Here is a 25,285-nt window from a genome sequence, read left to right as displayed (position 1 = left end):
ATGACCATCAACAATCGGCGGTGTCAAAATTTATGGTCGTGACTCGGACTCGACCCGTTGCTCCTCGACTATGACTCAACTTGGAGAATTGAAAATGACTCGAGTCAAAACGAAAAAGGCCAAATTGACTTGTAACTGGAACCTTGCGACTTGGTTGCAACCTTGGGTTAGAGTTAGGTTGGGGTCCATATGCTTAGAGTGAATGGCAATGAATGCTCCTACGAGCCATGATATTTGCTTAACTAATCATAAACACCACAAATTTTTATATGTTCATTGGGAAACCTTGTTATGTCCATGTCCATGTTATTATGGATATGAAAGAACACTAAACCCATACAACTTAAACAGGAACTTTTGGGGGGGTGGAATAAGAAAGTTTTGGCAAGGCAAAGTAATTCGCAGGCGCGTGACAAACAAAATTCAAATATTCCATTCTTCTAGGAAATTCTTCGGCGGGACCTAAATAATACATGTCAGGATCGAATTGTTCGTCGTAATTGAAGTGTTTTCTAGGCAGCAGCCAAGTTATTACCGCAGACTTTTCACAAAATTGGTCTACCACAAAAGCGTGGCATTGAGCATAATACTTTTTACCGTCGTCTTGGTCAATTACGAAAATGACGTCACCGATTTGATAATACTGTCCTTTATAGAATATACAATCCGTTGTCGTGATGCTGGAAAAAGAACTTTTCGCTTTGATCCCGGATTTCTGTTTGAAGATAATTCTTCGACTTTTGCCCTTGGTCGGCACCTTCCGATCTGAAGACTTCTGTTTTGAAGACCTCAATCGCGCCGAAGCTCTTTTTTGATTGGCGTGATTCGATATGTTGGTGTTAGCATTCGTGTCGTTGTCATTGCTCTCCCTTCTTGACTTCTCCATTGTCGTACACGGGTCACCTAAAATACTGACACTGCTACAATATTTCGTCCAGTTGTGCAGAAAATGTCAGAGCAGCAGCATCTTGGTGACCTCTTAATTCGTTACAACGATAATAAACCATTGAGAAAATGTCACAACACAAGTACACATTCGGTTCGATTTAATAGCAATTTTTATCAGTTCAATACACCACAAAATTTCGATTCAATGAAAAGATATGAAGGTGTCCTAACGAATTGCAGTAGTCTTTGAAATCAGACACCCATCTTGGCCTAGGCGATGCAAAGAGAAGGCATGCACATGCACACTGAATAAAAAATAAAAGAAGATAAAATAAAAAGCAAGCGACAAAATGAGGTAGGATGTCACGGAAGGCGAGATCGAGAGGTCAGGTCGTGGCCCGGAAATCTTGCGGGCGGACTAGTATTTATTTAGTAGAAATTGCATGTATTTCGACTTGAACGCGGACATACTCGTCCACTGCAGGAAAGCCGGAGAGATACTGCTCCACACTGCGCGTCCGGCATATTGGATAGAGCGATGATATTTTAGGTCGACCATATGATACGTGGACGCGCGTGTGTCGTACTTATGCGCTTTTGATTACGAGGTAAATTCCGAGGCAATGACCGCAGTGGAGCTGCTGATACATAAACTTGGCGATTTCTGGTTTCCGCATATCCTTTATCTTTAGGACACCGAATCTCTTTAGAAACGACTTGTTGCGGCCCTAGCTATGATACGGAGTACATATGATTATTAGACTAATTGTTCGATACACTTTTGCGCAAACAGACAGTCATATAGCGATGTAACCGCATTCAGGAGGGAATCATTAATTCGACAGGATACTTACAACGAATTTTATGGTGCATACAGAGGATTTGACGTAATGGAGTGGTTATTTATATCCACTGCTATCGACCTTGTACGTCGTTCGCACGGCGACAAGAAGCCCAGAATAAATACCCGATGAATGACGTAGCATAGTACTTTCATGATTGACATTCCTCATCTATACGCTAAGTATGAAGATGTTTACAACAAAATATATAATCAGACGATTAACGATTAGCCTACGAGGTGAGTAGTATGTAGAAACGTCGATCCGCTCATAAATCCAAATATGCTTTTTTTTTCATAACGGCTGGAAGACCCCACCGCTGTAACATTTCTCCCAGTCTTCCCCTATATTTGGGTATGAAATTTAAATCAGAATGTAGGCAAGGTATGTAGTTTGCAGACAAAGCAAAATAGGATTTGGATTTCGGAATGGTCATGCAAAGGAAACAAATTGAACGTTTCAGTTTTCACGAGGACATAATCTAAATTTTCATTCGAATTTTGCAATTACAATGTTGAAAGTAGTGTAGGTAACAAAATTTATATTTTGATTTTAAGTAGAAAAAGTGGGATTTGAAATTATGATTTATGCGCGGACTTACCTTATTTTGCATGCGACTGACCTTATTCTGCATGCAAAATATGTTCAGTCCCATGCAAATTAAGGTCAGTCGCGACATGCAGAATAAGGTCAGTCACATGCAAAATAAGGTCAGTCGCATGCAAAATAAGGTCAGTCGCAAGCGAAATACGGTCCGTCGCCATATGCAGATTGCAGAATAAGGTCAGTGGCATAAGAAAAAAGTTGTATTTGAAGTAGCCTAAATATTTGGATTTATACGCGAACTGATTATATTTTGTTTAAACATCTTCAGATTTAGGATATAGACGAGGATGTCAATCATGAAAGTATTATATAGGAACGATATTCTAAATTTATTTTTCATAAGAAAAAGAGTTGGATTTGTAATTGAAGTATGGATTTGGATTTATGCGTGGAATGATAATAATATTCTACATGCGACTGACCTCGTAATCGAAATAATCGTATGATTATCTTTTGATTGAAACATCATAAGATTTAGGATATAGATAAGGAATTTCAATGTTGAAAGTAGGCTATTATGAAGCTATTTTGAATCAAGTTTTCATAAGAAAAAGAGTTGGATTTGTAATTGAAGTATAGATTTGGATTTATGCGCAGACTGACCTTATTTTGCATGTCGCGACTGACCTTATTTTGCATGTGACTGACCTATTTTGCATGTCACGACTGACCATATTTTGCATGTTATTGACCTTATTTTGCATGTCATCGCACCAACCCTCCTCAGGTAACGCGTCTAAAGAAAAGATAGCCGATAAAATGTCAGGATCGAACACTATTATACATCTTGCACTACTAGAGTTGCCAGATTAAGAAACCGTAAGTGGTCGTATTTACATGTTCTTATATGTTCATAATATCGCATTATGTCTTTTTCGTCGCATTGTATTGTGTGTCTTGTGAAAATGAAATATATAATCCCTAACGGTTGTGGCAGCGTTGAGGATACTTCGGGTTTGAGGGTCTGGTTAGCTCATGCTACTGTGATAGGGTTGGAGGTCAGGCTAGCTTCCGGGAGAATTCGATTAGGGTTTTATAGTCATACTAACTCCCGAGTACAGACAAAAGATCTAAAACCTATTCCGAAGATTCGTATTGTTCGCTTGATAACTTTGATCCATCGACCATCGGCGATAGCCGCCTCCAAACCTTCAGAAATATTTTATCGATCCTAATGCAGCAATAGTTCAAAAGCAAGTCTCAGAAGATAGGCTACGCTTCGCCAAGGAAAAAAAATCTTGTTCGAACGAGGCATTTTAAGGCACCACTGCAGCATTGGTATTATATTTACTTGAATAACATGTCTGCGAACGTGTGTGTACCACTAAATTAGCCATGGTAAACAAAGGCCAGTGTAGCCAACTATGCTCACTGCGCAAATGAAAGTATGTGAGCCGATAGTTTGCTAGATGATTGCTATCCGAGTGCGTCGTGAATAGGCTTTATTTGGCTACAACATGGCATTCACAGATTTGATAATGTTTTTAGCTCGTTTCGTAAGTTCGATACTCGTATCAATCGCAAGGTAAGTAGGCTACTATCAGTATTCACTACTCATGTGACTTGCGGTGACGACCTTAGCTTAGATACCATACTGTATATTCAATTTTATTCATACCTCATTGCAGACTGGTCCCGTTCTTCCGTCCTCCACCGAAAGAGGTGAAAGGCGAGATCGTTTTGGTGACAGGGGCTGGACATGGCATGGGACGGCTGACTGCGATTGAGTTTGCAAAGCTTGGGGCTACTGTTATTGCAAGTCCCGATTTTTATGTATCCTTTACGAGGTCTGCAATTTGTATTTTTTTTTTCTGGAAGGTCGCGGACATAAATGAAGTTGGCAACAATGAAACCGCCGGCATAATACGAGAATTCGGTGGCAAGGTTTTCGCGTTCATATGCGATGTTAGTAAAAAAGACAACATTACACGGTTACTGCGACTTTAAAATTTTCGTAATAAAGTCATAAATGGCGTGCTATAGGCCTAGTCCATTTAGTAGGCAATAAGTTTTGTCATCGGAAACTTTGTGTGAGGAATTCTCCAATGAATACCGAATAGGCTATATCTTCTTCAGTATCCGCATATGACTTCCCAAATAATATTAAAACAATAAATCGACTTCATAGGATATTATAACAACACATTTTTAATAGATTATCAGAGGAAATTAGACACGAAGTGGGGGATGTGACAATGTTAGTGAATAACGCTGGCGTAATCAACGTGGCCGACATTTTATCAGTGACGGACGAACGGATTCAGCGGACCTTCGACGTGAATATTTTGGCTCACTTTTGGGTAAGTTTATGCACTGCGGAGATATGCTTGTGATTGGCGGTTCGTTTGGATCCGAGGTATATCCTAGCACGCGCGTTACGCATCGTCTGTATATAACGACCTCCAAAACTTCATTGAATCGCTCAGGAGTCAGGACTTACATAATTACATCGCAAAATTAAAAAAAAATATTCGCCTACTTCGCCTACTAACGCGGTTGTCACTTCATTTCAATAGTTTATAATGTTAATATTATCTTCTGTTACTTTTCATTCAGTGTGCAGCTGTGCATGCATCTTATTACATGATTTAGGCTCAGGTGTCTTATTGAAAGACTATATATATAGGCTTCAAGTTGTTGCGACTCATTCCTATCTTTTCATCGTACCGCAATCTTGAGGCGTTTTGAATCGATGAAAATAATAATATATAATACACAAATGATACTCGAATCCAAAAGTAGGCCTACATGTTTTGCAGATGGTGCGGGAATTCCTACCAGCGATGAAAAAGAATAACCACGGACATATTGTAGCTCTCGCGTCCCAGGGAGGACTTGAAGGCGGGCCTTTCATGACAGATTATTGGTATACCCAAATTAGCGATTCTAGGCTAACTTGTTTTTGATGAGTTTAGTCACGTTACACTGGTACCAGCAAATCCATATCGATAACAGATGTGTAGGCAATGTATTTTCAATTGTTTAACTTTCACTATATCCAAGACAAGGATTGTTAACTTTAAACTATATTGTGTACTATAGACTATATATGACTTTTCCCAACTGACGATATTGTGCATTACATAGTTTTTCGAAATAATTACGAATTTGAACTACTGATATTTTGTCTAAAATCATGCATTTTAATAACGGTGTGTGTGAGAGAGAGAGTGTGTTTTCACACCATAAGGGTGGAACATAAAAATTGAACTTCATTAAAAAAAAACGTTCTAGGGGTGTCGATCCAATATTTCAACGTTATTGTTAGAGGCTGACCAGAATTTCATTATTTATGTGTTTCATTTTAGAGCCATCTATCTTTATCATTCGGTGTTTTTCTTTCTTACATCGCCTAGGCTTATAAATCAATGATGATGATAGGCCCAGGTGGGTGGTACAAGGGTGTGAATGCACATATATTTCGTTAAGGGTCTACTACAGCTTTACGCGCGCTTAAATTAGTTCACGACAATGCCGTTGCATTGAAAATGTACTTTCAGTTCGTCTAAATTCGCTGTTGTCGGAATGTGTGAAGCACTTCGCCGGGAACTACGATGGCAAAAGTGCGACGGAGTCCACGTCACTTACATATGTCCGCTGTTCGTCGACACTGGGTTCGTGCGCAATCCTTCTTCCACTGGAATAAAAATCTACACGCCACAGGAGGTCGTCGATGAGCTCATGATCGCTGTGCTCAATAATATTCCGTGCGTGACTCTGCCGAAATTGCATCGCTTGTCGATGTTTGTAAAGTAAGTAACTGTAGCAAACTCGGACAAATAGATAATTGTAGCTGTTTAATTAGACTAATTAGAGCGAAATGCCTACAATATAATTCTGATCTAATTTGCTAAATGTTTCTACCCTTGAATTTTTATTCTAATCTAGCCTATATATTTTCTGTTTTTTTTTTCTTCTGAAAATGCCACAGGAGAACTGGAGTGCAAAACGAGCTCGGAGCCCGGACAATTGCGATTCTCATGCTTATGATAATGAACTGTGATCTGATTTTATATACATCTGTATTCCTTTCCAATTCGGAATATAATTCAATATCCATTTTTTCTGCGAATTCAGTAACTCCAATTGTAATTCAATTTGCAAAAACTGTATATTAGTATATACTTCAAATTCTAATCTAATGTTAAAAAGCTGAAAATTTTCCAGTTGTCCAACTCTGAACTGTATAGAGCCGAAGTAATTGTATGGTAATTGAACATAATTCTATTAATATCAAGCCGTTCCACCTCTATAGCAAATTTGACCAAAAATCTGGATAGCAATTACAATCATATTAAAAAAGATGCTTTTGGAACATTATGTGATTGTACGCAGACAGTGAACATTTCAAAAACTGATAAGATTTCTAAAATGCATTCATCTCACAATGATTTTAACTCAAAATTGATCAATATATTACGGTGACACTGACAGCATATAGCTTTATCTTGGTTTCAAGAGCTTTTTGTACGTACCGAACTTCAATATACAATTAAATAGTATATTCATATTGAAATGAACCCGAATGTTTTCGGCTGACACTCGTCAGGGGTAAGCGTCAGCAACTAGTAGAGAATTGGAAAGAACATTGTATATCAACAGTAAGATCACAAAATATGACGTCACCGGCATGAAATTTTCAATAATCGTGGCGACGAGAGAGCAATTTAATGTACTATTTTTTTAAATGGTAGGTCACACGAACTCAGGCACATTATGGTTGGTCTAATTTGATAAAATGATGTTGGTTTCAGGTCGTTAATGCCTTTTGCGACTCAAGAAGTCGTATTTGACTTCATCGGACCAAGATGTGAACTCGACAAGACCAAAAGAAAATGAGAGCGGCATATGCTAATCGTGTTCATCATCATTATCATCAATTTTATTTCCATAGAAGACGCTACAATATCAATCAATGAATTTCCTACATGGATCTACAAATATATATATCGTAAACGAGTTCTAAAAGGTTATATATGCAGATTACACAGTACAGGCAACGAAAAGGCATGTTAGAGCCGGAGGTGGTCAGCAATGCAGTACTTCTTTCGGAGTACTTGAGTAGGTTTTATGCCTATACATTACAGTTGTTCAAAAAAAGCTTTATTCCGGATTCACTGATTAAATTCGTAGATGTGAAACGCACAGGAGTTTGAAAATTTTGAATTTATTGTAAAATGAAAAAAAAAACATTAAATTGTTGAGTTGTCTACAAAAAGAAAAATTTCCTATAAAAATGTCCTAATTACCCATTTTCTCGTCCGCTATTATAATGTGTACTCTTTTCCGGATCTCAAAATATGGTGTCCCTTTATTGTATATAATTTATAATTTAAAAAATTTCTTACCGTAACTTGGTAAATACTACATTTTTCAAATGAAAAATTTTGTACTCCAATAACTTCGCTTACTGGTTGGAATTGGTCCAAATTTAGTATGTATCGTTTTTTTGAACAACTTATTTCGTCTAGTTGCAAGTAAAATTTGAAGAAAAAAAATATTTATTTTATTTTAATAAATTATAGATTTTCCATAATAGCTTCGCTTCCAGAGGCTGAAATTGAACCAAATTTGATGTGCAGTGTTTTCGTTAGCCAACCCAACAATTATATCGAAAAGCCAATCAAATTTGAATGAAGAAGGTATTTTTTAACAACCCTAATGCATAGTGTGGTAGTTTTTGCGACCAGGCGAAGTGAGGCGTCCACCGAGGCTTATTAATTAGCGTTCGTCAAGTTCGTAGCTGATTTACGCAGTAGTAGCTGCACGCTTCTCTCGTCTTGTAGTGCCGAGAGAGCCGGCATGTAACAAGCTTTATTATACCGTCAGGGTTTACGAGCAATGCGTTGCAGAACATGATTCATGCCTCACGTTTCAATACAAACAGTTCATTGCTAGACTATAGACATGCTTGATCGGACGAGGTTATCGTGCAAATAATTTGCGCAACGTTGCGCTAACAAATACGAATGACTTGCGCTAGGTTCATGAGCGTGTAGGCAGGCCTGTTGAAATGACTACACAATTTTCGGCAGCAGACTAGTCGTTAGCAGATAATTATGATGGCGAAAGACTCAGTTCAGATTGTTAATTTCGTGAACCAGGGTGATATTGTAGCTGCATTTCAAACCGCAGTTAAAACAAGCCCGTACCGTAAAGCGCTGCGATAACAGTACTAGTTGAACATTAGGTCGTGCGTGCTTAGGCAATAGCTTCTTGAAGGTACATAACTTCAATTTGCATGGTATATTCATATTGAAATAGACAATAAAATATTTGGGCTTGGGGAATAATAGCTTATAGTAGAGCTGAGCGCGGATTTGTATTCGAGAAAACCGGGTTTGATGATTTTGGCCGATTCCGATCGGATATGTATTTAAGATTGTTTTGAAGCTGGTCTTGTCTTTGTACGGGACGAGAAATTTATAGTTTTGCTGATAGAATGGGAACATATAGGTAACCAGAGGTGGTAAAATTATTTATCGCTGCTACTCAAATAGAAATATGTAGCGATATCCAAGTAAGCATTATGGGCCAAGTGTTGCCTACAGGAAACTGAACATTGTTAAGTAGCAGAAGTAGTCTCAAAACATAATCACTCAAGTAGCTAATGCAAACAGGCAAAGCCTGTTTGAGTACTTCGAAAGAGTAGAAGCACTTCGGTCCTAACCCCTTTTGAGCTCATCAAAATCGTGTTGATCATAGACATAGCGTAAGACTATATATAGGCCTGCCTAAGTGCCTATAATCACCGGCAGAATGGGACTTGTAGAATTCCTGTTATTCTTATTCAAGTTTTGGCGAGCTGTCGCCATATCCGTTATCAGGTAAATTTTAAAGCCACTGAAACGCACACTTACCAGTATTTTAAGCACATGTTTATGTCACAGATGTTTGCCTCCATTCAAACCAAAGCCGAAAAGTGTTGAAGGAGAAATCGTTCTCATCACAGGAGCAGGGCATGGAATGGGACGCTTACAAGCGAAGGAGTTTGCGAAACGTGGAGCTACTGTCGTGGTGAGTAGTGAAAGATCCAAACACGATTTGGACTACAGGATCATTCTAGTTGCCTAATTAGACTATTTAGATCGAATATAATTCTAATCTAAGAAAAAAACGGTTATGGAAATAAATTATCTCTCACTCCCTATTTGCAAGGAATTCTGTCATGCTGTTCGATGCTCACAGCAGATTTCGACTGCTAGTTGTTTAATAGTAGGGTTACCATACGTCCTCTTTTAAGAGGATTTGTCCTCTTTTATGACATTTTCGAACGTGTCCTCGGAGGACGCCCAAATGTTCTTTGAGAATTTTGGTGAAATCAAACTTATAATTCAACCGAGGTATAGGAAATCATTATAGTGAAGCAACGTTCCGGCGGGTATTTCGGAAGTTGGGCCAGAAAGTCGACCTTTTTTCTTTCTTTTAGTCAACCTACTTATAAACTGATAGAAAAACGGGATTTGGGCCTCGAGACGAAAAGATGACTTTTCTTAGTCAACAGTCCACGAAGTCGGGGAAAAGTTACCATTTTTTCCGTATTTTACTCCAGTAATATAACTCTGAACATTTTCAAAAAGTGTCCTCTTTTCAGATTTCCTAAATATGGTAACCCTATTCAATAGACGAACTAGAGCGAAATGCCGGTAATCCAATCCTAATCAAATTTGTGAAATGCACATTTCTTGATTTCCTGAAAATGCTGCAGGTGAACTGTATAGCGTGAAACGAGCCAAGCTCGGTAGTTACCGTTCTCGTGCTTGTGATTTGATATGAACTGCACTTGATTTTCGTTGTACTTCTTTCTAATTCTGAATCAAATTCAATTTCCAATTTTGCGAATATGTTAATTCTAATTCTAATTCTAATGTCACTTGGAAAAGGCCGCAGTGTAGCTATAATTGCAAGCTCGAATCTAATTTGCAAAATTTTTCTAGTTACCAAGTGTAAAAGAACAGTCGTGTGTCATATTGTGAATAGATGATGGCGAGATGCCTTATAACCAGGGTTGCCATACCGTCCTTATTTCTAAGATTTGTCCTTATTTTGAAGGGCCACGTCTTAGAAAACTCAACTGTCCTTATTTCTAAGAAATGTCCTTATTTTCGACTTGCGTCCTTATTTTGTCTTATTTTCAACCGCTACAGAACTTCGATCGTTTTCCTCTGGTATCTGTGTTGCATAATATTCTAGAATTATGTTTTTTCGTCGAGATTTTATGACATCATAAATGAAAGGAACTCTCGTGACGTACACACCACGAGATTTGACTTCTAAGTGGTGAGATAGCTAGGGCAGTGAGTGATGGTATAGCAGTTTCGTCTGTACCGCAGCGGACGTAATTTTAGCAGTAAACAGCAGTACCAGGTTCCTGCTGTTTGGTCTACAGTAGAATAACCTCAAGCTGTGGGGAAGGCAGCATTTATTGCGTTGTGAAAAAAGGCGCAGTGCAGTCGAAACATTTGTTTAAAAGTAGTTGTAGCTATAAATCATTGATAATTTTTTCTAAATTATATTGCACTTGCGCAAATAGTTTTAGCTACAAATACGGCTAAATCTGATTGGTTTAAATGAACAGGCGTAAAAACGTTTTTCGTGGCGATTATGAGAGAGAATTCAAAGGTATCTAAGGAAGCTTGAAGGGCGAGTGTTTCGCACATAGCAATATGTGCAATTGTGACATTAACCTGGAGGTCATAGGAAAGACCGCTATTTCAACTCACATTGATACCCCAAAACGCAAGAAGTGTGTCATGATGATTAATTTGAGCCAGTCGATGAATAATTTTTCCACAAGTCGATCAGCACCAACGATCACAGACTATAAGGCAGCTACTGCAGAGGGTACCTGGGTATTCCATACTGTCACACACCAACAATCATTCCTCACCAACGATTGCACATCGCAATTGTTCAAAGCAATATTCCCCGTTTCCAACATTGCAAATAAGTTTTCTTAGGTCAGGACCAAGACTAGAAGCATTGTTACTGGAGTTTTTGCTCCATACGCTAAAAAATGATTCGTCTAAACTTGGTGTACGGATTTTTCACTCTTGGTTGACGCCTCTAACGAGGTGAAGAAGTTTGGTTCATCACCCGAGAGGGGGGGGGGGGGAGCTGACGAAGTGCTGTTTCGGCCCTGAGTAAAGGTAAACAACTTAGACATGAGCTGTCATGATATCCATGAAGCACTTTCTAAAATCATGGAGCTGCTCGAGCAGACTGTTTCTGGTGAAAAGTATGGAATGTGATATGCCACGGCTCGTATAAATACAAAGTATGTACAAAAACGCTTTTTCATGTTAATCTAATTTTTCGACTGTCCTTATTTTTGGGTCCATGCCGATGGCAACCCTGCTTATAACTGTGTTGATCGCCGAAGGTCGTAGATTTGAACGAGGAATCGAACGAAGAGACGGCGGAAATGATTCGGCAAAACGGTGCCAGAGTGTTTTCGTATACTTGTGACATCAGCAAGAAAGAAAATATACAACAGTAGGTGTCATACAACGTAACCTTGACATAACTTAACGTCTGGAAACGCACAATTCTGATCTCAATTCTCCCGTACAAAAAGGCCAGTTAAAACTCAATGTTCATCAATTTTCGGTTGAGCGCACCGCGCGGCGATGCATCCTGTATTTCGTGAAATTGTTTCGGTCAAATGATAAAACGTGCGGGCCCTCCAATCACACTATATTGCGGAACTATTCTCCAGGGTTGTAATGACTCGAGTCACGATTTTCTGATGACTCGACTTGACTCGAGTCATTTTCTCAAAATACGGAAATGACTCGACTCGAGTCAATTTTTGTATTGACTTGACTTGGACTCGAGTCATTGCGCATGACTCCAACCAAGTCATATGACTCGAGACTCAGACGGCCAAGTCCGTCATTGCATTGTAATTTCGAAGAATAGTATTTTAACCACACTATTGGGATTTCGTTTATTGGTACAGATACTTGAAAATTCGACCAGAAACTGCTAAACGCGAGGAAAATTAGTGCGAATAAATGCGAAATATTCGATATCACCAAACAGAGCAATAAATAGAGGGTTTAACAAAAATTTAACGGATAACTGAGTAGTCAGCGCAATGACTTGGACTAGGACTCGAGTCATAACACCATGACTCGAGTCATAACACCATGACTCGGACTCGATCCTCTGCTCGCTGACTTGGACTCGGACTTGACTCGGTGGTGAATTGAAAATGACTCGACTTGACTCGATTCAAAACTATAAAAGTGAGATTGACTTGTGACTCGAAGCCTTGTGACTTGATTAGAACCCTGCTATTCTCACTTACGAGCTTTGCTAAAAATGCACTGTTCCACCGAGGTATAACTCTCTAGCGATACCGGTAGCAATCAATGTAGGTTCATATAGTATACTCGTTGTGGAGTTATAGTATGTTCACTCATTATACAGGTTAGCGAGAGAAATAAGGTCCGACGTCGGGGACGTGTCGATACTCGTCAACAATGCTGGCGTAATTTACGTGGCCGACATGATGTCAATCACAGAGGAAAAAGTACAGAGAACTGTGGACGTCAACGTCTTGGCCCACTTTTGGGTAAGCAGGTTGCCATTGTGTTGTTGTGGTATTGCGTTTATCGACTACAATGGTCAATTGGTCATTTACACAAGGCCGATATTCTGTATCTGCCTACTTGTAGTACGGCCCGCTTCTAGGCTTTTTAAGATACCACTGATGCAGATCAGACGGCGAGGAGCCTAGATAAACCTACAACACTTGGGTAGGAATTGTAGGTCATCATTCTGTGTCCTCAATGAACCGAGAATATATCGTCTGACGTGAAGATCCGAGTAAACGTGCATTGAAACATGGCCTACTAAAATCATTTTAGTATACGCCATGATTGAATTAGCGCAGTTATGTATACCACATTCAATCATTATACGCCAATACTGCTAGGTTCCAATAACGGTGAACCTAGCCTACATCTCGATCAAACGATAGCTTAAGCCTTTCTTCCATATTTCAGAATTTAATACAATTTCCGAGTGTTTGCGAATTCAGTGATTGTAGTACTAATCTAATGTAGTTAATCATAAAATGAATCTATATATCTATCCATCTCGATGAAATCAAATCTTGAGCCATCTGTCTTCCAGTTAATACGAGAGTTCCTGCCGTCAATGAAGAAGAGAAACCACGGCCACATCGTCGCCTTGGCGTCGCAAGCCGGTCTGGTGGGAATTCCTTTCATGACCGACTACAGGTTAGCATAGGCCATAGGGTAACCATAATTGAGAATGTACTGTACATTTGTAGGCTGCCGAATAGCGCTGAGCTCCTTGATGCGAATACTCGGATCTTAATCGAAGATTAGTTCTAATGATTCGAGTCGTGCAGTGAGAGACGTTATTTTTGAGTACTGAAATTATGCTCTCCTTGTCAGGAATAGTTAATCTATCAAAGAATATTATAGTTTCGACAAAATTTTCAACTGTAAACCTAGATGGTCATATTGCAGCATACGAAACATTACAAAGCTACGCACGTTAGCGGAAATGACATATGAGCGAAGCCCGAAAAACACTAAGCATCTTTAACGTGATGTAGATAGGGTTGCATTTAAAACAAACATGTTTAAAACAAGGCACTTGTTTAAAACAGGTTTTTCATTGTTTTTTTCTCAGCCATGACGTCACGAATATCAAATTGTGAAGTGATAGTGGATTGACACATATAGGGTAAATATATAGCTCTTTTGACGAAATATCTGTACTATTGCTGATGAACCGACTATTTTTAGGGTTCCAACCACCCCACGTCGATATACGTCGGCTATATCGTAGGCTCATACAACATGTTTTTTGGAAAGTATTTACACAATCATGGCATAATTTTACAACTTGAAAAAAAAATTATAAAAAGGTCTTTCTTTCAAAACATGTTTTAAAACACCGTTTGTTTTAAATGCAACTCTAGATGTAGAACTAGTGTTATATTCTTTGTGGTGGTCATCATAATGAATGCTCGACACCTAATACTGGATTCTGAATCGAATAACACCGGTACTATTTTGAGCAGTCGTACTACCAAAGCTTGGCCAATCACAGATTACGTTATCAATCTTGTCGCAAATTTAGAGGTTCCGCTAACGCCCTGTTTAGAATCATTGACATAAGAGCTATAAATCTTTTATTACATTCAGTGCATCCAAGTTCGCCGTCGTGGGCCTGTGCGAATCGCTGTACCGAGAACTCAACGCGATGGGTCTCGACGGCATTCACGTGACGTACGTGTGCCCGACTTTCGTCAACACTGGCTTTGTGAAAAATCCGCGATTGGCCGTGGGCAAGGTTCCAGAGCCTGAAGAGGTTGTCGAAAAGCTCATGGAAGCAGTGTTGCTAAACAGAAGATCGGTGGCCGTGCCGGAGGACAGGCGTATGTCACACTTTTTGAGGTGAGTGTTATGTTCGTCAATCCGAATATTTTCACAGTCAGCAACTAGTACAGAATTGAAAAGAACGCTGTGTATAATTGTCAGCAATACAATGTTCTTTTCAATTTTCTACTAGATGCTGACGATTACCCCTGACCTGAAAATATTCGAGTTTATGTCACTATCAATTGTATATTGAAGTTCCGTAACTACGAGAAGCTCTTCAAATGATATTTTCGTCCATTTACGTTGGTATCGGTTGACTTTGAATAGAACGATTGTAGTCAGTGTCAATCATTTTCTCCTCTTGCGCCTTCTTTTGTATTTATATCCTGTGTTCAGAGCTGGACTAGAAAATTTTCTGCTTTTCCAAAATAAATCGGAATTATAATTACAGTTACACCATAGTGTCCTATATGGTGTCGACACAGGCCAATCTCAGGCCTCAGTGAAACTGTATCACGTCACAATTTCCATTTGCCTACAGACAATTTGACGGTAATTTTTGACCAGCTTGCCGAGCATTAAATTTGGTAAAACGGGTATCAATCGAAAGCTGACTCTGCACTGATTACGAAAATATAAATTTTATTCCGCTCGTGTCCCTGGAACTCCCACAATCAGCCTCGAATTTTTCATTATGGAGATTGGCATTGTTATGTTATGTTATGGTGTCTGGCTCTTTTTGTCTTGAGCTACTCTCTCGTTTTGCCACACAGCATTGTTACGTCTTGAGCTACTATCTCGTTTCGCCAGACAGCAAACTGTAAGTTTGTCGAATAAATTTTCAAACACTAGTATTTAATCAGTAATTACCGTGTCACACTTTCCCGCCTGACACCCACTATTGGTGCATAAGATTCTGCTGAGTCACAATAAGCAATGATATCCACCGATTCCGACGTCGATTGCATATCAATCATTTTCTCTACAGAGCCTTCTTTCCGTCGGACGCCCTCGACGAAATATTCAAGTTTGTCAATCCTCAATGCGACAAAGTCGACGCCAAGAAGTCACAGTAATCGACTCCATATCAGAAAATGCATTCTGTTTTATTACAATGTTTAATTATTCCCATTATACTTTATCAATTTTGAAATATTATCAATTGTGATTTTCTGCAGATCGAGACGAGTGGCAATCAATTTTCCGTGTCACGCACAGTTCAGAGTAGAAATTGTTGGTACTCAAGTAGAATAAATGCGGTAAATTTGCACTTGAGTAAAGTAAGAGTTTAGCGATCAAGTAAACAAGCAAGTATTTCAAGTAAGTATTCTGGGCCTAATTTTGCCTAAGAAAGTGGTTTGTAATTACATTCTTCCGCACAATGATTCGAGTCGAGTAGTAAAAGATGAGTTTTTCGGGCACTGAAATTATAGTTTCAAAACTATTTAGTACTGTGAAGACACAGCCTTTATAAAGGCTATTGTAGAAGCCGTGAAACCTCATTAGGTCGTATCGCAACATACAAAACTTAAGAAATGACACATCTGAGAAGCCCTGCCTCTAGCATTTGTCACAAAGCACAATGAAATACGGTAGGTATGCAATTGAATAGTATATTCATATCTCCCACAATTGGCTTGTGGGAAAAACAAAGTTTGCAGGACCGCATAAAACAGCATGTCCCTAGATTGTTTAGAACACGCGCATCACGCTCGGCGTAAGGCTCACCGTTGACTCATGCTCTGGAGCTTGATTCAGAACAGGCGAAGGCGATAATCTCTGTCATCGGCAAACATTTGTTGGACAATCCAGCTTGCGCAAAAAACTATCGGAACAGTTTTCGTGTTGTCGCGAGAGGATGTTCACACTTTCATTTGAGTGCCCTTGAGTCGACTTTTATTAAAATACGCAAAACAAGTCTGTGCTAACAGAAGGAGTTCGTGTGCCATCTAAAAATAGTACATTCAGCTTAAGCGCCCTCTACGCCTCAATTATTAGAATTTCATGCTGGTGACGTCATAATTTGTGATTGCTGCTATACAATGTTCTTTCCAATTCTCTACTAGTTGCTGACGATTACCCGTGACGAGTGTCAACCGAAAATATTCGGGTTCATTTCAATATGAATATACTATTAAATTGTATATTGAAATTTTGTACCTCCAAGAAGCTCTTGAAATAGGTATGGTCGAAAAAATACCAAATTATCTTTGGTCTGCTGTAGAACTGGCATAATATTCTCTGTGGTCGCATAAAAGGTACATATTTGAACTTTACACATCATTCATACCGTCATACCATAATGAGTGATACTCAAAAGGCTAATACTCTGTTCAGAATCGAAACACTCGGATACGGTACCCGGTTTTGTGAAGTCCCATCCATAATCAACCAGGTACGACAGCTGAATACCTTTGAAGATATGGCTTATCGTGATTTTTCGGGATGGCAACTCTCCGCACGTACTACTAGCGCCGACGTGCGAAATTGACATACCAATGCAGAATCACAAGAGACTGACGGATCCGTTTTGTACTAACGCCGCAATCGGTTTGTAGCTGATGAGAAATTGAGAGCCTTCGGCGAGATCGACGCGGTCCGAGGTCCGATCGTCCGTGTCTTCCTCTAGCAGAACGCCTTCTTCGCGTTTCTTTACTTTGAGAAAGACGTAGTGATTCAGATTCGGCGGATGGACTGAAAATAGCGTCAAAATTGGGAGCGGCAGTGACGGACAGTAACGCAGTCGGTGGATGACCAACGGACAGTTGTACACTAGGGCTCTTCAAAAATGACTTTTTTTCTCAAATCGCACTGGCTACTTGCTAAGATTGTTAGGTTACCTAATTTGAGCATACACACCAAATTTGGTTCAATTCTAGCCAGTACAAGCGGAGTTATCGCCGTCGAAAAATTTGGATTTGAAAAAAATAGTATTTACGGTGGGCACCACGATAATAAATTATCAAAGAATTGGTCACCATAAATACTATTTTATTCATAATCAAAATTTTTCGACGGCGATAACTCCGCTTGCACTGGTTGGAATTGAACCAAATTTGGTGAACATCGTTTCTATAGACAACCTTACACTTGCATGGGGTGAACAGAAAATTTTCAAATTTTTTGTTATTTATTTTTATATAATGAATAGAAACTTTCTTCTCCTGTAGCAATGTGGCTACTGGTTGGAATTGAACCAAATTTGGTGTGTAGGCTAAAATTAGGTAATCTAACAATCTTATCGAGTAGCCAGTGCGATTTGAGAAAAAAAGTCATTTTTGAATAGCCCTATTGTACACAGCAAAAACTTTTGGAATTTGAATCACAAAGAACTCATTAACTTGATTTGCGAAACACAAAACTCATTACTGCATTAATTAGAAGGTATCTTGGCTTCATTCGAACCACACACAGTTAAATGATTACGTGACTCTCTTCAAATTGAAATGACGATAGTAAGCCAGAGATAAAGTTCGGCTTCTGTTACAGAGAAATCCATTGCAGAATGTTTGTTAATGGTGAATAATTGATTTATTTCGTCACACAATTAAAAACCCTGTAGGAACCACGCTGACGGGTAGGAGTACACAGTGTTGGCTCTTTACAGTAAAACTGAAATAAGAAGACTACAAATAATACAGAAGATAAATTGTTCATTGAACACACCACAAGATGTAGCCTACACAAACGAATGCACGCTTGCACAAGCACAGTATAATTTAAAAATCATGTAACAATCCCACACTTACCGGTGGTAGGCAAGTCAATTTTCTGCATTATTCGTGGCATCTGATTCAACACGACCGATCTCATGTGATTTTCAAAATTAGCCGACATCCTGCGAATAGTTGCACGAATCAGAAATTGGACAGAAACAACATACAACATGGAGTAACAGAACTTCAATATACCATTGAATAATATATCAGGCTTGGGATCAAGTCTCTACCTTCGAGTCACGAGTCATTGCACATTTTGACTCGAGTCAAGTCAAGTCACTCGATTTTTGGAGTTGACTCGAGTCAAGTCACGAGTTAAGTCACAATTCAAGTCAAGTTGCTTTTTCGAAGTATGAGGCATGATAACGTCATTGCATTTTACTAGCTGTCTGAAATACAGATTGAGTGGTCAATGATTTTGAACTGATGAACGAATATAGAGTTGAATATACATGCTAAACTACCTAAGTAATTGCATAGCCTCAGTTTGTAGTTACCAGCCAAAATAGAGAATAGAGAAACAAATTGATAAGATGCAATACATTACCCATTTACAAATTGATATGATACAATTCGAGCCTGCACCAATGTTTGAGGACTATATGAACTAAATTCCAATTCAATTTTAATAAAACAAGAGGCTTGGTTGAGGTAAGAACAGAGAACAGAAATAGACATTTTGCTAATAAATTACTTAACTATACTAGTTTACGACAACGTAAGCTGTAAGCTGCGATCACTCCGTTTGCGGTCAATTTATTTGTGAGAGTACAATGGAGGCCCAGTAAAATGAATGATTGGTCGCTCTCACGGGTTACAAAAGCATTTCGCGAACACTCCGAAATTGACTCGTGAATTTTGCTCTGAGTCACGAGTCAATCCACAGTTCTGATACGCCGAGTCAAGTCAAATCATTTTAGCAAACTGACTCGAGTCAATTCAAGTCATACGAAAAAGGTGACTCGAGTCATCCCAACACTGTAATATATTGATATTGAAATAAGCCCGAACATTTTCGGGTGACACTCGTCAGGGGTAATCGTCAGCAACTAGTAGAGAATTGAAAAGAACATTGCATATCAATAACCGTATCACCAAATATAACAACACATATATCTTACTCTTTCGCAAATGCAAATTCTTCAGGAGACAGTCTCGGCGGTTCATCTTCACCCCTCGATTTCTCACGTTCCAACAAAACTGGCCCGTGAATTTCTATCTTATTCAGTCGACACCTCAAATAGCTTCGCAAAATAAACTGTACTCGATCCAACTCCATCCGGTGAATGCTAACCTGTGAGCCAAAGTTGGACAAATTGTAGATTTTTAGTATTCCATAATTTTTTTGATATTGTAATTACTTCTGACTGACACATTTAAATTGCTATCAGAGGTGGAAGTGCTTGAAAATAATATAATTACTCAATGATTATAAAATTACCTACAGCTCAGAGCTGAACAACTAAGAATATTTTCAGTTTTTCGAAATTTGATTAGAATTATAGCTGCGGCTTTTCCAAATTATATTAAAAATAGAATAACTGGATCTGCATATTATACTAGTTAATTTAAACAGATTCCGCATGGGCAACTAAAATCAAGTTCAGTACATATCAAATCAGATTTCATTCTCATAAGCCTGTATGGAATCGGTACCTGTGCTCACACAATTGTTTATTTTTTTATTACTTTTTATCAGATTACTTCAACTTGGAGAATCATCGCTGCTCATATGTTATATTAGGCTAAACGTACCGAGATTCCAGTAAGGCATGAGCTTGATTGGAATCACTGGCATTTTTGCCTGATATATCAGATGAGCAGCGATGTTTTTCCAAGTTAAAGTAATTTAATAAAAAATAATAAAAAAATAAAACGTAGTGTGAGCACAGGACACCGATTCCATGAGCAATAGAATGGCAATTGTCTGTACACCAAGCTTGGCTCGTTTCGCACCAAACAGTACCAGTAAATAAATATGTATAAGTCTATACACCATGAAATTTGACACATTTATAGAGAACACTGATCGGTGACGGTCATGTTTTTGTGTGTAAGAAAGTGCACTGGACCTAAAGACACCATACAGGCATACAATTCAATTCAATTCAATTTATTGCTAATAATTTCATCATTTACACCACAAGACTGCGATACAATGAAAGATAGGAAGGTGTCGAAACGACTTGGAGTAGTCTTCGTTATTAGACACCAACCTGGCCTAGGCGATATAGGCAAGGAGGCATGCACACTGAATGCAAAGTTGACTATAGCAGTAGCAGCCTACCCTACCTCAAGATTGCTCTTTGCCTTGGTTCTAATAGCAGATTGAATGTTTTTCTCCATTTCTCCAATAAGCACCATTACGCACGATACGATTTCTGACTTGCATTCCAGCAGGTCTGGGGCTAATTTCTCGTTTTGCCAGGCCTAGCAGCAAATTGTAACGTGATCAAAACGAATTCATGTAAAACGATAGGCAGTCGGTTTCGTAGCGATACTCACATCTTCTAATTTCTCTAGGACTTGTGCTGCAGTTAGCTCTTCTTCATCTGAATCATGCTGACTGGTAGCTAGTATATCGCTTATATCGAGATCGTCTTCCATTTCGCTACAGCCGGGGAATAATCCAAAGAAATGGAAACAGAGAAGTAGGACAACAAAGTGAACGGACACAACTTTCTTCAAAACAATGCAGTAATGCCGCGAAACGACATCTAGCGGAACATTTGTTATGAATATACTTATCAGAGATGAGAGGATTTGAAATTTCTATCCTAATCACCAGAGATGAGCATGGATTAGGATTAGGTTTTGAAAAAACAGGATTTGTGAAATTTTGTAGGATTTGGATTGGATTTGGAGTAGACATTTTTTTCAGAACGGATTAGGATTTGGATTGGATTTACCTATTTTCTGGGAGATTGAAATGTCGTGTGGCGAATGGCGACAAACTTTATTCAGATCAGTTAATGATGTAATTATGGTTACTAAGTTATCTTGAATCAAGTGAATCGTTGGTTGTGAAAGAAAATTTTCGAACCCCTCCATTGCATAAATTAGTATTTTTCTGAATTTCCAGTTGGAATCGGATTAGGATTGGACATGGACTTGAATATGAAAAAGTTATGGATTAGGATTTGGATTTGAAGGTTCGGATTTGGACTGGATTAGGACAAAAAAAATTCAAATACGCTCATCGCTGCTAATCACTGAGCTATATAATCCAAATCCGAAGCTTAAAATCCTAATCCAAATCCTAATCAAACAGACCGACAGTTTATAATTGCAATAAAAATATACTACGTGCTGCAGCGATACGATCCTTAGGGATTCCCGCGGATCATCCAGTCAGCTGCATTTAGCGCCAGAGATGGCCGGATTCCCAAATTTCGGGATCCAAATCTATCCGGATCCGGCTGGCAAGTGGAAATTCAGAGTCCGGAAAAATCCGGCTGGTGAAGGTACAGTTCGGAATCCGAAAATATCCTGCCAGAACAATGCTAATTAATCATATTGCAGCAAAAAAATCCGGCTAAAATCCGACCGTCACCGGAAATTCAGAATCCGGATCCAGTCCGGCCAGGTAAAATATCAATGAAATCCTGCTCCGGCTCCGGCTCCTGAACCGGACTGCGGCCATCTCTGTTTAGCGCGTTTCCATGTGCGGCCACCACTTGGCTGAGACCGCATTGGCTGAGCCAAGGAATGGTGGCAGCGTAGTGTCCTATATGGTGTCGACTACAGGCTACAGGCTGGTGTTGGCTACAGGCAATTTGACGGTCATTTTTGACCGGCTTGCCGAGCATTAAATTTGATAAAACGGGTATCAACCGAAAGCTGACTCTGCACTGATTACGAAAATATAAATTTTATTCCGCTCGTGGCCCTGGAACTCCCACAATCAGCCTCGAATTTTTCATTCTTATGAAGATTGGCATTGAGATGCAACAATGCTGTCTGGCGAAACGAGAGAGTAGCTCAAGAGAAAAATAGCCAGACAGCATTGTTCAGCATTGTTGCGTCCCAATGCCAATCTTCATAAGAATGAAAAATTCGAGGCTGATTGTGGGAGTTCGAGGGCCACGAGCGGAATAAAATTTATATTTTCGTAATCAGTGCAGAGTCAGCTTTCGATTGATACCCGTTTTATCAAATTTAATGCTCGGCAAGCTGGTCAAAAATGACCGTCAAATTACCTGTAGCCAAATGGAAATTGTGACGTGATACAATTTCACTGAGGCGTGAGATTTGCTTGTGTCGACACCATATAGGACACTATGGTGGCAGCGTTTCCATGTGCACTGTGCAGTGCAATACAGTACATGATTAGCGACCGATGAACGTCGGTGAACAAAAATTGACAATCGGTACCGGTACTTTGTGGTGAAAGCTCGTGCAGGAGGATATTCAACAAGGCATCTAGACATTTATCTATCCGAGCATATTCTGGTTGGCAATATCGATCTCAGAATATTGGTGATAGCGCTATTCGTGAAGGCGGATTATGGGCTGCGGCATCCACATGCTGGCAAGTTGTTGAAAATGTCTTTCCTTCCTCTCCTTCAAGAATCCGAACTGTTCGTCGCTTATCACTTTTAGAGTCTTCCAGATTCCAAGTTCCTTCTCTTGGCGTTCCTTGAAGTACTGTACCTGTGTCGGAGGAATATCTGGGCTCCTCATCGCTGACCTCACTGCATATGCAGTGTCGTACGAAAAACCCAGATGAAGCAAGTAAAATCGCGTGCGACAGAGAGTGAAAGATGCGGTTGAGAGTGTGACTGGAAATCGTGCCACAAGTAAAGACCAAGAAAAGGACAATATTCATGATCGGGCGCAAATGACGTTATCGGCGATAAGCGCCAAAAATTGTTCAATAAAATACAAATACCCACCGAAATCGCGAGTATAGTCTAGTCATATTACGTACGGTTATTGGTTACTCGAGTTCGTTTTCTAGTAGCGCCAAGCGCAAAAATGTTCAAATTCACGGATGAATTCCGTCAGTAGTTTCACATATTACTATCAAATTTATCCTTTCTCAGCCCGTGTGATCAGATTCACCGGAAGAGTTGGTGGAAAATTTAGGGCTAGTTATAAATTAGGATGCATCTTTCTGTGGGTCAACTGTTATTATAGTTCCTTTGGTGCATGTTGTTATTTCATGACCTCCCATCCGGATTCTCGGTACAGTGGAATGGAATCGCCCAAACGTACCAGGAACAAATTTCTTTCATGAGGAGCACACGATTCCAAGTGGTTGTTTCTTTACGGTGCATCATTTTCCTCAGCTGTCCGCATCTGTACTGTGGGGCTCAGATTGCAAAGGGCACAGCCTATATGCAATGCCATATTAAAACGCTTTGAATCGCGCATAGCGCGAAGAAAATGTCAAGATTAATTAAAATCTGTCAAATGTGGGAATCAATTCGTAAATTCAATTTGCATGTTGACGACCGCCGACACATTTTAAAATCTAAATGAATAACGTGTCGACGGCAGCATAATTTAACTTCCACGTACGGCCGCAGGTTTCACCCCTGTGCTATAGGCCTACTCTGCATTGTTGCCACGGCTCAGTTTCTACTGATGTTATTTATGAATTCGAGATGGATCCGCCGCAATTCGTCATCTGGGTTGTGAACGCTGTTCTGTGTCTTTTATCGTGCCGATAACTTTTTGAAATGATAAGAGGCACATGAAAATTTGTTCATGTAAGTAGACGTTAATAGGGTTGCATTTAAACGAAACGGTGTTATAAAATACTTTGTTTAAAACATGTTTTAACAGTATTTTAAACAGTGTTTTAAACAAATGCCTTTTTGTTGTCTAATTATGCCATAATTGTGTAAAATATACGTCCGAAAAACCATGTGGCATGAGCATAAGGACGCTTTGCACTAAAATTGGTACACGCGTATAGGCTAGCCTACGATGTGGGGTGGCAGGAACCCTCGGAATCATCGTTGGTTCAACAGTTTTGCACGTAGATATTGATCATTGGTACGGAATGCGTGTTCTTATGATGATGACCGCCAACCGTTAACATGCTGCATAACGATGTAGTCCCGATTAAAGATATTTTTGGTCTGTTTACGACAGTGATCAGAAGCCCTTTTCGTCGAAGGAGCCATATTTACCCTATATTTTCCATTGGGCATGCCAATTCAATGTGACGTCACAATTAAATATTCGTGACGTCATGCCTAAAAAACACAAAAAAAAACAAACAATAAAAACATGTTTTAAATAATAAGGGCCTTGTTTTAAACAGGTATGTTTTATATTGATTTTTGTTTTGAATGCAACCCTCGACAATGCTTTGCCTATCGCCGGTATAGTGTATATGTATACAGAAGTGGAGTCGAACATATTTCATCTCTGATGTGAGCTTTGGTGATTGGTAGGGTCTGTAAAATAATTTTCATGGGCCGGATGAAGTCGTCTGCGAACCATAACGGTCGTGTGTTTCACAGTGTTAGGACGGTGCAGTTATCTGGTTTTCTGTTGCAACCAGGTCCGAAATAAAAAAAATTCTGCCCCCTTCCGCCCAAAACACTGGTCTTGGGCCCACCATTGGGTAATCGATGCATATTCTTGCAGGGGGCTTACTATATGCGGCAGGTTGTTAAATTTTGTGAATGTATTGTGTCAATAATATTGGTTCTTCCGTATATTACTAACAGGTTGCACATCCGGTAGTTTCCAATCGAGTCTTCAAAATCCCGGACATTTAGGCATATTTTTGAATTTCCGGGAAATTCCGGACGTATGGCAACCCTAATATAGCATCAATTGCAATGATTCAAGTCGAGTAATGAGACACGAATTTTTCAAGTATTACAATGATACGCCCCTGGTCACT

At 39.3% G+C, this 25,285-nt stretch overlaps 5 protein-coding genes across 7 annotated transcripts in view; 2 read left to right on the top strand and 3 right to left on the bottom strand.

The window, feature by feature from the left end:
- Positions 1 to 25,285, bottom strand: part of LOC145454834 (ATP synthase F(0) complex subunit e, mitochondrial-like) — an 88,650-nt gene that overhangs the window by 3,815 nt on the left and 59,550 nt on the right. The gene's annotated exons all lie outside the window — the stretch shown is intronic.
- Positions 344 to 886, bottom strand: LOC145454223 (GATA zinc finger domain-containing protein 1-like). The gene has a single exon (XM_080332228.1). It carries the CDS (start codon positions 884 to 886, stop codon positions 344 to 346), a length of 543 nt encoding a protein of 180 aa, XP_080188354.1.
- On the top strand, positions 3,614 to 7,295 carry LOC145454825 (estradiol 17-beta-dehydrogenase 11-like). The gene is made up of 7 exons (XM_080332817.1): positions 3,614 to 3,861; positions 3,965 to 4,091; positions 4,155 to 4,267; positions 4,492 to 4,636; positions 5,096 to 5,202; positions 5,837 to 6,088; positions 7,091 to 7,295. Exons 1-7 carry the CDS (start codon positions 3,794 to 3,796, stop codon positions 7,173 to 7,175), a joined length of 897 nt encoding a protein of 298 aa, XP_080188943.1. The 5' UTR covers positions 3,614 to 3,793; the 3' UTR covers positions 7,176 to 7,295.
- On the top strand, positions 8,999 to 15,859 carry LOC145454824 (estradiol 17-beta-dehydrogenase 11-like). The gene is made up of 7 exons (XM_080332816.1): positions 8,999 to 9,163; positions 9,227 to 9,353; positions 11,719 to 11,831; positions 12,771 to 12,915; positions 13,479 to 13,585; positions 14,525 to 14,776; positions 15,690 to 15,859. The coding sequence occupies exons 1-7, from the start codon at positions 9,096 to 9,098 to the stop codon at positions 15,775 to 15,777; spliced, it is 900 nt and encodes a 299-aa protein (XP_080188942.1). The 5' UTR covers positions 8,999 to 9,095; the 3' UTR covers positions 15,778 to 15,859.
- Positions 15,787 to 21,133, bottom strand: LOC145454830 (DNA replication complex GINS protein SLD5-like). Of its 3 annotated transcripts, XM_080332822.1 has the most exons (6): positions 20,926 to 21,131; positions 20,713 to 20,850; positions 19,542 to 19,714; positions 18,451 to 18,539; positions 17,198 to 17,395; positions 15,787 to 16,650 (listed from the first exon to the last, which is right to left on the bottom strand). In XM_080332822.1, exons 1-5 carry the CDS (start codon positions 21,025 to 21,027, stop codon positions 17,208 to 17,210), a joined length of 690 nt encoding a protein of 229 aa, XP_080188948.1. In that variant the 5' UTR covers positions 21,028 to 21,131; the 3' UTR covers positions 15,787 to 16,650; positions 17,198 to 17,207. The 3 variants fall into 3 exon arrangements, with proteins under 3 accessions (XP_080188948.1, XP_080188949.1, XP_080188947.1); XM_080332823.1 differs by having other exon boundaries at positions 15,787 to 17,356; positions 20,926 to 21,133; XM_080332821.1 differs by having other exon boundaries at positions 15,787 to 17,395.

The sequence above is a fragment of the Botryllus schlosseri genome, chromosome 13 (assembly GCF_051294905.1).
Source record: "Botryllus schlosseri isolate E-star chromosome 13, Bs_hap1, whole genome shotgun sequence".
NCBI lineage: Eukaryota > Metazoa > Chordata > Ascidiacea > Stolidobranchia > Styelidae > Botryllus > Botryllus schlosseri.
The sequence above is the reverse complement of the archived record's forward strand: the minus strand, read 5'-3'. Positions and strand labels throughout refer to the sequence as shown.

What these genes read in the sequence shown, in the direction of transcription:
- LOC145454223 (XM_080332228.1), bottom strand. Translation starts at nt 886, where the DNA reads ATGGAGAAGTCAAGAAGGGAGAGCAATGACAACGACACGAATGCTAAC.
- LOC145454825 (XM_080332817.1), top strand. Translation starts at nt 3,794, where the DNA reads ATGGCATTCACAGATTTGATAATGTTTTTAGCTCGTTTCGTAAGTTCG. An exon ending in AGCTTGGGGCTACTGTTATT is followed by an intron (nt 4,092 to 4,154) that starts GCAAGTCCCGAT and finishes TTTTTCTGGAAG; the next exon opens with GTCGCGGACATAAATGAAGT. An exon ending in CCTTTCATGACAGATTATTG is followed by an intron (nt 5,203 to 5,836) that starts GTATACCCAAAT and finishes ATGTACTTTCAG; the next exon opens with TTCGTCTAAATTCGCTGTTG.
- LOC145454824 (XM_080332816.1), top strand. Translation starts at nt 9,096, where the DNA reads ATGGGACTTGTAGAATTCCTGTTATTCTTATTCAAGTTTTGGCGAGCT. An exon ending in CCTTTCATGACCGACTACAG is followed by an intron (nt 13,586 to 14,524) that starts GTTAGCATAGGC and finishes TATTACATTCAG; the next exon opens with TGCATCCAAGTTCGCCGTCG. An exon ending in CGTATGTCACACTTTTTGAG is followed by an intron (nt 14,777 to 15,689) that starts GTGAGTGTTATG and finishes TTTTCTCTACAG; the next exon opens with AGCCTTCTTTCCGTCGGACG.
- LOC145454830 (XM_080332821.1), bottom strand. Translation starts at nt 21,027, where the DNA reads ATGGAAGACGATCTCGATATAAGCGATATACTAGCTACCAGTCAGCAT. An exon ending in TCCTAGAGAAATTAGAAGAT is followed by an intron (nt 20,851 to 20,925) that starts GTGAGTATCGCT and finishes ATTTGCTGCTAG; the next exon opens with GCCTGGCAAAACGAGAAATT. An exon ending in AGGCAAAGAGCAATCTTGAG is followed by an intron (nt 19,715 to 20,712) that starts GTAGGGTAGGCT and finishes TTTGGCTCACAG; the next exon opens with GTTAGCATTCACCGGATGGA.